The following is a 15,870-nucleotide window of genomic DNA, read 5'->3' on the forward strand; positions in this document are numbered from 1 at the left end:
TTTGAGTCTGATTGTTTTAAAGGCTCTGGTTAGATAAACATTTCAAAGAGGATGCGGTTGTATAGCTTTATTAGACTTTATAAAAAAGATTTCCTTAACTTCACTGGTATCTGGCATCATATTGAACTAAACTGTGAATAATTGTCTTCTTATTGTTGATATAGCATTCTTATTTTCTGCTTTTTTGCAGTCATAAAAGCCCATAGAAAGCAGATATAGATAGCCATTGATTGTTTTCCCTTGTGGTAACTCTAGCTATGTGCTTACACAAAGGAGAATGTGATTAAAAGAAAGCAGCAGAACTGAGTTCAGTTCATTATTGGGAATTTCTTGACTGCAAAGATATTGAAGTATGTACTCTGCTGTTTAAATCAAGTAACGATAATCTAAGTACTGCTTTGAAGAACAGTGGGAAATTTAGCTTTCTGTTACGCTGAATTTGAATACACACTAGCTAGCCAGGTACTGTCCAAAAATGCTAAAGCTAACCAATCAACAAATGATGTGTTGGTTGTTTTATCAAAAAATCACACCTGCTGTTGCTCACTCTACACATCAGCCTATTTTATATCTATTACAATCTGTAGAAAATAGTTTTGTATATTCACTTTTTGTCCTTCATTCCCTTCAGTAGGAGCTGCATTGCTTCTTTTAATAGCAGCAGAAGCAACAGCAAAGAGGATTTAAGCTTCTTTAGCGTCTAAAATACAACCGATGAAAGCCAGACTTCTGTCTAGGAATTTTTGTCACTTCTGTCACCTAAAAATCTCATTTAAGCCCCCCAACTCCTCCTCTCCTTTCACTGTTATCTTCAAACATGTCTAAGATGCTGCAAGTACTTCTAAAAAAAAAAAATCAAACGGAGCTCGTGCACCTGTAAAATAAATTGTGTGACCGTGATATTTGAAGCTCAGAGTTTTGTGCCAGTCAATACTTAAATCCCACTTTCCTGTATTATCACCTTCTTCAAACATCCCCTATAATGGATTTAGCACGTGTGGCAGTCTAAAGTTTACATATCAAACAAACTGGCCTCTGATATCCGAGCTGGTTATGCGTCTCTGCTGAAATTTGCTCATTGGATCAGTCTGCTCGTTATAGAAATTTGGTACGTCCCTAAAGACAAGGGCTTGCCGTGCAGATTACCTTATGTTTTTTTGAATCCATATAGACTTGTCTTTGTTCCTGGATGGCAGGAACAAGTTCATGTTCCCTTCCAATTCAGTGATTTGAGAATAATTAGAGGAAAATTACAAAATACTTAACGCTTTTTATTTCTAGCGAACAAAGAAAGTGTTCTAATTTGAGGTTATTTAAAGATCATTTGTTTTCTCAGACTGGGTGAATTTAAAAAGAGGTGACACCCGACAATTTGACCTGACCATAATGCATTCAAACGAAGCACAGACAGAAGACATCATCCACCATTTTCGAGAGCTTAATGCTTAAAACTCACTGTCCACCCTCTGTGAAGCTCCTATAAAGTGCAGAATGTCTCTTAAGCACATAATAATCTTTACATTCTCATCTGTCACAGGGATAATGAAGTGGAAGCTCTCAATCAGTCATATTTTTCTGTCCCAGTAGTGCTTGGACTGAATTTCCCTTGACTAATGATTGAGCTGTTGGGTTATTAATTGAAGTAATCGGCCAAAATGTTCAGTCTACTGAGAAATTGATGTCCTATCTCCCCTGTTTTGTGTTTTCTTGGAGTTGGAAGGAATTTTGCGGATTCCCATCCACCCCGTTTTAGCCACTGGTTCATGGTTTCAATGCTGTATAGGAAATGCTCATGAAGTTTAAGCGAGAGTTCAGCATTTTTGGTAAATGCGTCTTAATCACAGACAGGTAGAGAACAAGTTAGCTTAGCACAAACACTTGAAACAAGTGGAAAGTAGCTAGCCAGGTACTGTCCAAAAATGCTAAAGCTAACCAATCAACAAATGATGTGTTGGTTTTATCTGTACAACATCAAATGACGAAAGCAAAATGTTTGTGTACTGTATCTTGGTGCAGATGTGGCCCTCCACAGATTGCCTTTGAACTAAAGAAATTCTCTGCTTTGACCGATTCCAAGCAAAATACAAGAAATGCTCTTGAACAGCTGCAGAGACACTGTGCTCCACCGAGCCCGCATTGATCATTTTCTGCATTTAAATCTGTTTTTATACTTCTCCGAGCGAGTCCTGCATCAAGGTGACAAAAATCAGGTCGGCCGCAGGTTTTGCTCCCGGTAACTGCTCCGCTCAGTAAACAAAAAGCCTTTTAGAAAAACCCGATGGTGGCCTACCCTAACATTATGTATGAAAAATATAATTTCCGCTGACAGCTGTTATTACTTAAAGTCATCTTGCCTCATTTTGCGCTCTGTCTCTCATCACAGTTGTTTTCTGTCACTACTCCTGGTGGCAGCAGTGGTGTGGAAGATCAAACAGACCTGCTGGGCCTCACGGCGGAGAGAGGTGAGTCCATAAAACACTTCTGTTGACATGTAAAATACACCTGACTGTGTGACAATATGTAATTACCTTCCAATTACCTCTATAGAAAAAGTTCTCAGCAACTTCTGCTGGTGTCTCGGTTCTTCAGAAACATTTGTAGACAAGGATGGAGAAGTTTATCATCACTATATTATTATTTCTGCGTCGGACTGCATTATATTTATTTGACGTGCATCACGTTGAATTATCAATCAAAACCCAGTAAAACGGTAAACAAGGTTTGTCCACCAGTCCTGCACATTTCTGTTTTGTTTGGCTTCCCTTGCTGGTTTGTGTTGGCGCCCACTCCTCTCCAACGTTATTCATTTACAAAGTCCAGTGCGATAAATGTCTTCTGCTCTGTAGGTTGTAGCTGCAGTTACATTACACTCATGTGAGGTGTATTGGAAAGGGGGTAATGACATAAGCTGCGAAACTGACAATTTTCAGCAGCCTTCAGTCATAATAGGCCGTTAAAGGAATATTTCCATCCTGTTAGATTCTAATTTGATCTGTTCAGCTTGTCCACAGTATCTAATTATTATTGTTTAACTCGTGTTCTCCTGTATCACAGCTAGCCCATTGAAAGGCTAAGATATTCCGATCATCATGGCAGCATTTCCGTTTATTTAACCTCGATCTCAAGAATCTTACATTTGATGGTTTCTGAATATTTGTCAATGCCAAGATTATGCTGCTGGCTGTTCTTAGTGTCTTATCATTAGATTAGGCAGATTTTACCACATTTCCGTCACAAATGTAAGTTGCCATCTTCGTAAGCCACACAGTTTTTTTTCTTTTGAGAAACACATCCTAAAACAATGATTCTGAAATGTGCGTATAAACGGAAACTTCTTCAGAATAGGAAAGAGGTATGGGTTTTGTTTTTTTTTGTTCTAGTCTTTTGATTTAAATTTAAAACCATAATCAGGTTGATGTAGAGCTGTAGGAAAACATCATCTAACAAACACAATGAGTTCTGCCATCTGATTGCTCGGCTGCCGCCATCAAGCTGGGAATGTCTCTGACTTAAAGTGCAAGATTCTCAGCATGGTGCTAAGAACTTATGTTCCCTAGAAGCTTTTTGACAGAACGTTTGTATCTGTTAATAGCGAATTCGTCAGCGTCCTGCTATTTGATTTATGATTTTTTTCAAAGTCAAATATGGTCTGAGCAAAGATGATAACTCAGATAAATAGTGAATTTAAGTGTAGTGGACCAGTGGAAAGATGTATGAATGAAGCAAGTAGAGATACTATGAATAACATAAGGAAAAGGAGATATCAATCATTAATATTCAGTGTTGGTGTGAAAGATGAGGTTGAAAAAGATGGGGATGAAAAAGGGTGAGAAGATAAGATGATTGGCAGAAGAAATTATAAAAGAGGGTAAGGAAGATACTGTGCAGGAAATTGAGGAAGAGAGCGAAAGTATGCAAATTCACCGCCCTTGACCCAAACTGCATTTGGTGGCTTCTGGTTTCTGTAAGAGCAACTGTCATTTCCATCACTTCTCAGAGACTCCTGTCTTCTCCTAGATACCGTTTGGCACTCGATTGCAGGAGGTTTAATTTGGTGCACATCCAGCCTTATGACCTGCAGTCTACTAATAAAGCTCTCCCAATTTATTCCCCCTTTGGGGATGACATTGATAATCATAGGATCTGAATTTTATATCCTCTAATTGATAAATGAAAATAAACAAGAATGATAGCTGCCGCGACTCCAAATCATGCCTATCCAAAGAATTAAAGCCAATAAAAATTAATGCAAGCAGATGGGCTTGAGCTATTAACATTCCGCTCACTTTTTCTGTCTGCTCTTGCCATTCATACCATCTCTTTGTCACTGTCCTTCAGCTGCCAGATAAAAACAAATACATAGTTAAATAAAACAACTTACATAGCTTAATTTCAGTGGATCAAAAACTTTTGTTACAAGATGTTTTTACTTTTCGAAGTATGAAGGATTTCGACAGCATCAGTTCCTATCAATGAATTAGTTAAAGAATATAGGAGGATATGGCATTTGAACATTTATACATGTACTTTTTGGCTCATTTTGTAACAGAACATGATATGCTTTACTTTTAAAAGCATGATCCAGTCATTAAAAACAAGGTATATACTGTGCTGAACTCATTTTTCTTTTCTTGAAGCTGGGAGGCTGTTTGGATTTCTTTCAAGCTCAAAAAGTGAAGCTCTTACAGGCTACAGTTTTGATGAGAGTGAATTCTGTAGCTTGAACCACAGATCTGACCAGCTGAGGATATGAAATTTTGATCAAATGCTTTTCTCTTATGCAGTCGGACCCTGTGGACACAAAGACAAAATCATGATTAATTTCAAGTTGTATTACTGTCACATGGTTTTGTGGTACAGGGCTTCATAAACCTGTGAAAAATAATACCCAAAGGTTCCTGTTGTGGCATTTCCAGGTGCCCTACTTTTAAAGAAACATTATAAAGAGAAGACTGCGTGTTGGTAACCTTTTCCTGAAAGCAGTAACAGCCTAGAGGGTGTTCTTCAGTGCTGTTATTGGTACTTCAGCTTTGCAAGTAGTCTTTAACTACTTCTCATGTGGCAGTTCTCCTGGACGCTCTTGCGTAATACCGGAATAAGTAGAATCATTTTTAGAGATCATTACAGGACTAGTTAAGTAAAGAGGTTTTGTGTATCAAATAGGGCATCCAATGCATCACTTGTGTACTTGAAGCACTTCTGTTTGAAAGCGTTTTTAAAGCTATAAGGTCAAACAACAACTTAAAGTCTGCACATCTCATCCTACTGCCGTTTTAAACTTCTCACCTGGCCTGTTTTCTCACCATTTGTAACGATACCTTTTGTTATCACACTAGAATAAGCATATCGGTGTATAATTTCTTATTGCACATAAAAAATACAAATGATCCAGCTGGAAAAATAAGTCTTTTGAACAACCTTCAACTTACATCCTCTTCTTACTTTTGTTTAATACGCTCTTATTATCAGTGTCTGACAGAGTGCAGACATAATCAATCCTTCTTTAAAAAAAAAAAAAAACACTACCCAAAAAACAAGGTCTTCTGTCTGTAGCATTGTCTGCTCCGAAGACAATTACACAGAAATCACTTGCTTGCTTTGACGTAGGCGTTTTGTTTGTTTTACTTCAAACAGGGCATTAAAAATACCGGTCCCCATTTTAAAATGAACACTCATTTATCTTAAGGTGCATGATAGAGCCGGCAAAAAGAAAAATAGAACTGTAGATGGCGGTTCAAAGGTAATAAATCCAGCAAATGCAATTTTTGTCGCGTTTTTGACATGAATACAGACGTACACTGCCACAGTTTTGCTTTCAAATGCAGACTACAGTCAGCATCATTGTTATTCTGTTGGTATTTCCCTTCATATAGACGATATAAAAAGGCATTTTATTAGTTTCTGATTACCAGTGTCATCAACTTTTACAAGCTCTTGGGCAGTGTGCATTTTACAGGAATATAGAAGTGTTAATTCAGTCAGTTTCTGACTCGGCTAGCAATGTATTTGATCATGTGTAAAAGTAATTCTGTAGGTCCATAACGTTGTTTTCTTAATGCAAAGTCTACAGATCATTTCGGACCAGGTGAGTAGACTAGTGGAATTCAGAATATATTTTTGCTACACAGCTTGTAATAGTAAGTACTTTATGTTGCATAGAGCAGTCTGCCACATGGTAACTGAAGTGAAGTTGTAGCCATGTTGTGATTAATCGTTTGTGTTGAGACAGAACTTGGTCTTCTAGTATCACATAAAAGTGATTGGGTGCTGCCGAACTGGTCTCATTGGTGAACTGATTGGCTCGTCACTGAGCATTGTGTCCGGTTAATTTGAAGGAGCGTGCGAACAGCCCCCTGCACTTAGGAGACTCGTCCAAAATAAGGGATGGAAGGATTTGGGCTGGGGGCCATCTAAGCCTCCATCTGACATAAGGCCATGGAATGAATGAGTCTTAATGAGGCTTTTAGAAATGGCACAGACAATAATGAGGCTCTGATCCAGCCAAGTGGCATATGGATGTCTGATACTGATTGAACTTTTGACTGTTTTTTATTGGTTTTCTGGTGCAAAATCTGTCCTGGTGCTTCTGGGCTGTGCTCTATCTAAAAAGCAATATGTTGATGTGAACCAGATTTTCAGTGCAATTAAGGAAACATATTTGACACAAGTGTTTGTATATAACCATGCAGTCATTATCAATATGTGATTCAGAAAATTAACTGGGAATGGAGGACAGAACAATAATCACTAAGAACTTCCCAGAAGTGGTGCACATGTTGTTCCTGGTATTTACTTAATCTTGCAGAGCTGAATGTTTGCCACATTAAGGCAATCATTTGAATACGGGCGTTCTGTTTGCTCGGCACATGAAAGGACGCGGTACCAAAGGTGCAGCTGTACCATTTGAATAATTTTAGCCGGGGATAGGTGACAAGACTTGGATCCTGAGTGGGGACAAAGGGAGGAAAAGACAACAGCTGTAAATGCCACAGAAGAGGACAAGGGCTGACCTCTTTGAAGCTACCTATGGGGGGAACAGAAGGGAGGGGGCGCTGACATTTCACGAGACGGCAACACAAAGATGTTCTACACACCAACATGTGCATTTATCTAATGCACCGCTTGTACACACTTGCAACATATGATAGTTGCTGATAGTTACTGGCTTTCTAAAAACTCAAAACTGTTATTGAATTACTTTAGAAAACACCAATATTTCATTATTACATTATTATTACAGTGTAACAGGTCCCCTAACTTTTTCTCCAGTACACTAACAGATAAACACATTATTTTTTCACCCACTTTCAATCTACTAGACTGTTTCAGATAAAATATATGGTTCTCAGATTATATTTTTTAGTGTGTAACATGTTAATTTGTTGACATTGTAAACATTTTACTCACTTAACATCAGAATGTGAGCATTTTTAATTCATCAAATCAAAATGACTTGATGCATACATTAGTGTTAACCTCAGTCCATCTTTAAGTCTGAAGACTTATCAGGCGCCAAATCTGTTTATTACAATTCTGGGATGTGACAGTCATTTGAACTTTTCTTGCAGCAGTCACAAGGTAAACACTTAAATACAGTGCTGGCATTAAATGCAGGTTTTCCTGGACTGCTCATATGTGGGGGTTTTTTTTGTATTTTTTTCCACAATAGCACCTCCTAATGCATTTCCAGGCTGGCATTTTTAATATTTGTTGTCGTATCAATTAGTCCTGTGAACCCCAAGCAGTTTGTGTTGGGGTTTTTTTCTGTTTGCTTTGTTCTGTTTTTCCTATGGCCACCAAAAAAGTCCCCTGAATTTTTGTCGTGACTGTTGGTCGCATCTCAGTCAGTAATGGCTAATCAAAGGACTGTGGACATGTTATGTTTGTTTTGTTTTTTTTTGCAGAGTGTATGTACGACAAACTATTCATTTAGGGCAATTTTTAAAATGAGACATGTCTATACATTGATTTTGATGAGGTGTTTTGATCCTTAATTAAATGTTTAACTTACACTGACTTATTTTTCCCCAACTAAACCAAAATTTACAGGAGTAGTTCAAGGACCGTCTGGAAGTCGATGGTCTAATTCTAAATGTTTTTATACTTTCGTGTCACGATAAATGGTGTCATTTTGGCACCATTTATGAACAGTTAAGAAGGGGTAAACTGGTCACTGTATACTAGTGCAGTCACAATGACAGAGTATCACTATACAGTGATTGTGGTCAAAAGATGTGATGATAAGGATATGGAAAGAAAGAAAAAGAAGACCTAAAGATAGACAAACAAAATATGCGGGAAAAAATGTTATCCATCAAGTTTAGCTCTAATTTTTCTTTTATTTTTCTTTGTTTATTGTGTTTTGCCCTTTTTTTTTTTTGGCAAATGAATTTTCCTGAAGTGTAGGGAGGTGGAGAAAGAATCTGTAACCAGAACTGTTCAATGTGTTGCTCCCATGTTAGTGTGTCAACCAAATACTCACCAACAGTTTGCTTCATCTTCCATGTTCCCATTATGCACCTTATTGTCAGACTGATCATTTTGCTCATTTATATTGTTAAAAATCTGTTATTAAAAATCCAATATATCGTAACACCGACTGTAATAACACCTGTTTTGATCATCGAATTTATCTTTAATGCTGGCGCTGACAATGATAAAAGGAACACTTTACTAAGCATGTAATTTGCACGTTGTCCCTCTGCAGACTTGGTGGTCTCGCGCTCTGCTCTTGAAGAGCTCAATCAGCGCTCATCGATTGCTGCAATAAGATTATCCTACTCTTAAGCCCCTTGTCACCTTGATTGTCCTTTGTGCAGTTTAAAGTTTGCACTCGAATAATTCCCTCCGAAGTTGCAGATGCAGCGTGACTGTGATTAGTAGTTGACACCAGGTAGGAGCTGTGTTACTGCTTTACGCTTTATATTGTATGATATTTCCGTCTTTAAGGTTCCACAGCCCACACACTACAGCTCAGCAACACATCATATCAGCATGATGCACAGTGGCGGTGCGCTGGGATTGGTATCTTCATGTGGTGATCATTAATCACAGCATGAGTGTAGATTGTCAAACATGCATCAACATACACAATAATAATGTGCTAGCAGGGAAAAATAAAGTGGCAGCTCAATATTTTCTTCTTGCGTTTTATTTTAACTGAGTTTATTTGATTCTTGAGGACAGCACCGGTGGCTACAGCCAGTGATCTTTGAAAGGGACAGAGTGACCTGCTTGGGTGTAGAATGTGCTCAGAGGCGGGATGACACCTACCCTTTTATAAAATCCAGTGAAGGGAACAAAATGCTGTATTCACTAGACAGATAATTCATGCACTCACTTGCCAAATTAATCAAGTTGCACGGCAATGCACTCCATGCCCACCCTTATCGAAACCGTGAATGGCTCCAGCTTGTATTCTTGACAAAATCAGTCTGTCATTGCACAAACGTTAATTGGTTTTACAGAGTTCACTCTTGCCTTTTGTCGTTGACTTAGTATTCATCCCTAGAATCTCTCCGGTATTGTATTGGCCGTTTGATGATTGTATTCCCGACACATTTTTTTTTTGATGCATGTTCTGGACACAGAGCAAAGCGCAAGCGTACCCTGACTTTGCCTCCGCTCTCTCCTCATGCTTTAAACGAATTCCGCAACATGATAAATAACGTTACTGCTATCTGACATTTAGGATGAATGTTGCTGGATTTGAGGCTTTTGTGTTTGGAAGCCATAATAAGCCGTGAGCTGTTTCTTGTTTTGCAGCAACCTCGCCGGGCCCTCCATCCTGCGTTTATCTTTTCCAAAAGGGCAAACTTTCTCATTTTGACCCGCGGTGGCCCAGCAGCTCAAATCTATAGGTTTTGTATTGCCGCTTTGATGTTTAAGAGTAGAGATGTACAACAATCCAACATGGGACTTCAGATCTAAAGTTTAAAAATCAGGGCTGCAAAAAGAAAAATCAATCAGGTGATCAATCTCAATTTCATCTGGCTGCTGTTGTTTTTTTTTCTTCTCTCAGCTTTACCTCCCCTAGGGAATGTTCTAGTCCACCCTCCACCAGAGAGTCAGAACAAGAGTAAAGTAATGGCCGAGTGTACAAACTGCTTCAACATACGTGTTGCAGCATTTGTCATTTTTAAAATTTATTAAATTGCACAGGGAGGCAAAAAGACTGGGGATTTAATACCATTCATGCTGCTGCATGCATACTGACTAATGCTCCAATGATCTACAATAAGTTTCTGAATTTTTCAGAAAATTATGTAAACAGCGGGTATAATATTGTGTTATAATGTAAATTATGCAAATACAAGTCACATTAAGCTGGAAATAAATTCCAATACGTTGTTGTTTTCCATTTCATGTCTTTCAGACAGGTTAGAGTGCATGATATAAAAAGTTTATTACTTTTCAGCAGTATTTCAGAACATGATCCATTGTTTTGTGAACTTGTGAAAGGTTGTATTTAATTGAATCTCTACCAAAAAATAAATAATAAATTAATAAAAAGCTGCAGTTGATAGAGGCTCTAGTTGAAGGGAATGAGTCACTGTTTTCTCCCGAATATCTTATCAGGGTTTTGACTTCTTTTTTTTTTCCTTCTTCCTGTACACAAAAGAACTATAGCAGTGATCACAATACTCTGACAAAGTCTCTTTTATTGTAAATTTATCAAACAGATTGAGGTCTTGATGTACTGCTAGATACATAATCAAACCATTTTTTTTTCACGTTTCTACGATGCCGTCAACCTCTCCACACCTCATATGAAGTTCGCCGATTATGAGCCAGACTAATGAATACTTAATTATATTCAGAGTGAGCGAGGGAGGGGGTCTGGACACAAGATTTTCAGGGTTCATTACGACCCCAAGGACAAATTCCTGTGATGGAATGAGACCACCAGAAAACTCTCAAACAGCTGACCCAAACGGGCGCACACTGTTTTATTAAAGGGATAATGTGAGATAAGTGGAAAGTGCTGAAACAGAATATTTTAGCTTTAATCATAGACTTTGTTCTTTTGTAGGATGAGCTAAAGAGTTTTAATGCTAGGCTGCGAAACGCCCAAGTACGTTTTCCTTCCTGTTAATGCAGCATTTAATGATAACGGTGGCAAAATTACACGTGGAATTCTTATTAATTTAAGAGAGAACGGGTGTTTGATCTTTAGACTGAAGTAGACAAAAACAAGTTTCCTATTTCTCGTTGGTGAACGTTGCTTTGTTGGCTGAAATAACAGCTGTTGCTGGAAGATTTTAATAACTTCAGCTAATGTTAGCTCGAGTTGAAAATGCTGTCTATGCGACATTTTAGGGTTTTCAGCAGCTTATAAATTGAGACCACAGAAAAAACATGCTCTTTTGTTCTTTTTTTTTTTTTTTGCTCTTTTGTTCTAATATAAGTCTGTTTTTAGATTTGAGCCTTTTGAACCACAAAGAGGTATTGGGTCATGGGCATATCACATTTTTACTCGCTGTCGGCTCATTTTTCACTGCAATATGAAGTCCTGCATTTCTATGAAAATAAAACAACCACAGCTGCTTAAAAATCTCTCATTTATACTTTACCAAAGTTCCAATGCCATAAATCCTAAAAAAAAACCTAGTAAAGCAAAAATAGATTTTTTTTTAAATTATTTGATTATTTAAACCCATTAAAAATCATAGCTCTAAATATTATGGATACATTACTATTTTTTTGTAACTATATTTGTCTAACATCGGTTCTGTATAGGCACAGCCTGCAGTTCAACCAAAAGCCCCTGAATTTTTTTCTTATATCTCTTTGTCACAGCCGAGTCACTAATGGATTTACAATTGCACCATGGAGTGCAGAATTGTTTGTGTGTCACCAAAGAGTTTTGTTTGTGGAAAATTTTTAAGCAAGACGTGGAGAATAATGTGATTTTAATGAAATATCACGATTTTGAGCTTGGTTTGAGCTGCTTGTTCTTCCCAGCATAACTATAAAAGTCAGACTAATTTGTTCAAGGACTGTCAGAAAGTTGAAAATCCAACGTTTCTTTTCTGTTTCACGCTTTATTACTTTGATAAGTGGTGTAATTTTGGTGATTCTCTTCAAATGCCAAATATCATTTTTGCTCCATCCGCATGCACCCTGCTTCAACATATGCAGAAACCTAAAAACTTTTGCCATGTCTAGTTTCTACACTGGGCTTGAACACTTGATAGTTGGAGAAGATTTTCTCCAGAGATGTTATGAGGAAAAGACTCACTGCTCAAAACATCCTGAATAGAATTCTATGGGAGATTTCCGTAGCATTAAAAATGGCCGTTGTATGGCGCGTGCCCAACTGGTCCTCCTTAAAAGGACATCCAGCCAATTGGATTGCTGCATTGTCAAGTATAATGTATGGAGAAATACGCTTTTTAACTTGATTTTGAGGCAAAGCCATGAAACTTTCGAAGCATTTTTTTAAAGATATATTACGTTTGTAATTTTGTACATGCAGTTTTTATGTCCTTTTGACTAATAAAATTGCACTTATAGCTCTCTCCCCATTCACTTAGATAGGGGTCTGGTCCTGTTAGCCTGAAATTACTGCATTGGGGCATTGCCAAGATGGCTGCCAAGTGGTTAGACCTGCTTATAAGGCTGATCTCACAAACTGTTGAAAATCTCAGAACCATAGACTGTATATATAGTGGATGTAGCATCTGGCTCCAGAATTGAAGCCAACCCGGAAGTGTTAAAAACTTGCAATATCACGCCGTCCGCTAGGGTTGGCTCCAAAAAGCTTTTTCTCCATAGACCCCAATTCATTTTTGGAAAAATAAAATTTGATAGACTGATGTTCTACAGCTCAGGATTTTTTTCCCGTTAGTTTTCATGGTCAAAATGAGAGATCAGGTGGCCGATCTTAAAATAAATCAATACTGAATTTTAAATAAATCGTTAAAGTTGGCGGAGCCAGGGGGCGTGGCTATACTTGATAGACAGCAACAGAAGCCTCTGCGGTAAAATGTGGGCAGGATAAGAGAGTCCTCAGTCAATCCTGCCCCTAGTTGCTCTCCGGTCCAGTCTGTTTGATGACACTTTTTACGTCACTGGCTCCAAAAAATCCAAAACGGCGACCAGGAAGTAGCAAAATCCTGGCTTCATTTTCTCGGCGTTGAAACCAACGGGTGACGTCACGGTTAGTTTACGCCTGCTCAGAACCCATAACATCCAATAATATGGCAGCAAATAAATTTTTCGATCTTACTGTTAAATGCTTTTACCATAAAATGTAAAGTTACTTGGATATGGAACTGTATGTTTGTGCACACGTGGAGCAACATTCCTTGGGGTACAGAGGAAGGGCAGGTTATGAGGTCGACCATCACAGCCACTCGAAGTGCTTAGTAATCTGAAGTACAATTAGATCTTAATGCAGCACACTTAAGCTCATCTCAAATCCAATAACAATCAGCGATGTCCTTGGCGCTAAAATGGCGGCCTGTTTAGATATTGATCAGACAGTGCGTTGCTGATGAAAGTGTGGCGCTAGTTGTTTTACAATATTGATTAGTAGGGGAACAAGAGAAGCTATTTTCTGCTCGGTCTAAGGGGCAAAACTTGTCACGCTGTGGTCGTAGTGTAACCGCAGCGTTTCTGTGCAGAAGCTTTGACATAAATTTGTCTTGATGGAGAAAAAAAACATTACAGTAAATACATCGCAGACTGTGTTGATCAAATCAGTAGCACAGATACAGCGATTGACTTGTTTTAGCCTTGAATGTTATTCTAGAATAAATCTCATCCGGCTTCACGTCGGTTCCTGGATTTGCTGTGGTGATCTTAATTAAAAAATGTTCAGAATATGTATGTCTGGAGTAGTTTCATACCTCAGAAACAGACTTCATAATGAATATTTATTTTTGCGGGTTTTTTTTTCAGTTGTATGAAATCTTAAAATCGGGTCTTGGTGGAAGTCCACGTCCTTAGGTCATGGATATTTCTGAATAGTCTCTCAGTGTTTCCTCATCAATATCTGCTATTGATTTTTTTAGCCTCCTACTGTAATTGCCCCGAAGGTGTAAATCACAGTGCATGAAATCTTTTTTTTTTTATTTTAAATTCTTCATTCCTTCCTCATTATGAACCCTATGAAGCGTGTTGCTATGACACAGAGCATTCCAGGTGTTCTGTAACGTCATTTACTATCATTTTTACAATATACATCGGAATTTAGATACAATATCTTAATCACAACGATGACCACTATCAGTCTAACAACTCTGTAATTGTACTCATAATAAAGTGGATTTCTTTTTTATTATTCGCCCTGATTTTTTTTAAATTACAGTTCCGTATTCCTCAAACACATGGTATATATTTAATTACAAAAAAGCCTCATACATTAATGTATTTATTTTAATTGCTTTGAGTGATCCTGGGTTAAATTCCTTATTAATAAAGATTTTTTTGTCTTACGTACACAGCATCTATGTGCATTCATATGTTAGCATTTCAGTAGAGAGTATTTCTCGAAGGCTCTGTCCGTGCATCTTTTGTTGAATTACAGTTTGACATATGTTTTTCTCATCTGTCATCTGTGTTTTGATATTGCAGCAACTGATGAGAGAGCGTCAGCAGATGGCCAGTCGTCCGTTTGCCTCGGTTGCTGTTTCACTGGATGCCAGAGGAGAGCTAACGGAAGTTTTGCAGCCTGTGGTTGATGTGAGTCTTATTTCCTCGCTCTCACACACACATTATTAAAATAGATTGATGCTACAGGTACGGACCTGTACCTGTAGCATCTGTACTAGAGGTACGGACCCGTTAAGGTCACTGAAGAGCTGGTGCCGGTTAACTACTATTTGCTGCACATTACAGGCAGTTTATATGAATGACTTTGACGGCGAACATTGTATAATTTAACCAAAAATACACCGTCTCCTCTCACACTTCAGACATTGCAGTTTTTACGCTTTTAGACGCCGTGTATAAATTGTTTGAAGTCCAGTTCCTATTAATTAGTTTACCGCGTTCAGTGGTGGAAGCCGCTGACGAACTCCATTGCAAATGTTCCCATTTAATTTCGGACGCTAATTTACAAGATAAAATTAAGGATGTCGAATATGAAACAAACACTCGTGAATGGTGAGGAGCAGCTCTTTAATTCGGCATGAGTTAAAAAAAAACCCACAAACTCGATTTACTGTGATATTGTGAGATTTGTTTGTGGTTATGTAACTTAGCCATTCAACAGAGTCCGCTAACATTAAAGTGACTGACGTGCAGTGTCTGTGTTGACAGACGTAGAAAATACGTCAGGGTTTTGTTTAGGTTGTTAATATGTAATAGTCTGTCGCTACTTTTGAAGGTAAAAAAATACTTGTAGTTTGCTGGCTGTTAGTTCCGCCATTTGTTTTGTTTGCTGTTTGTGCTTTATTAGAACAGGGTCACGTGAATAAAAAGTTTTGCTATTTTTAATAGTAATGCTGATTTCAACCCCCAAATCGCTGTCCGTGAAAAAGTCAGATAATGATATTTATAAGACATTATGCATGATAGAAAAGAGAACAGCAGATGACTGATATGACAGGCTCGGCACGCAGATTCACCTCGAATCACGGAAGCGCCTTCATCACTTGGATTACCAAGCCGGCTCATTAATATTTATGTACGTCGGATTACCAGCCAATCACAAAGCGGGTTCATCAGCCCGCTCATTAATATTCATGTCCGTCTCATTAATATTTATGGTAAGGTAAAGTGCCGTATCCGTAGGCCACAGGCTACGGGTACGGTCCGTATCTGTAGACACTATCATTAAAATAAAGCCAGTACAGCTTCCGCTTAAAGAAAAAGGGAGTTACTTTTTGCAGGGATCTTCTATACTGATCGCTGACAGCAGAA

General features: G+C 38.1%; 1 protein-coding gene across 2 annotated transcripts in view; it reads left to right on the forward strand.

Moving 5' to 3' along the window:
- Positions 1 to 15,870, forward strand: part of atrnl1b (attractin-like 1b) — a 75,802-nt gene that overhangs the window by 44,081 nt on the left and 15,851 nt on the right. For both annotated transcript variants that reach the window (XM_022196031.2, XM_022196032.2), the window contains exons 26-27: positions 2,384 to 2,462; positions 14,581 to 14,688. In XM_022196031.2, coding sequence (XP_022051723.1) covers positions 2,384 to 2,462; positions 14,581 to 14,688 — 187 coding nt within the window. The remainder of the gene's footprint in view (positions 1 to 2,383; positions 2,463 to 14,580; positions 14,689 to 15,870) is intronic.

This window comes from Acanthochromis polyacanthus, chromosome 19 (assembly GCF_021347895.1).
Source record: "Acanthochromis polyacanthus isolate Apoly-LR-REF ecotype Palm Island chromosome 19, KAUST_Apoly_ChrSc, whole genome shotgun sequence".
In the NCBI taxonomy this organism is placed as follows: domain Eukaryota; kingdom Metazoa; phylum Chordata; class Actinopteri; family Pomacentridae; genus Acanthochromis; species Acanthochromis polyacanthus.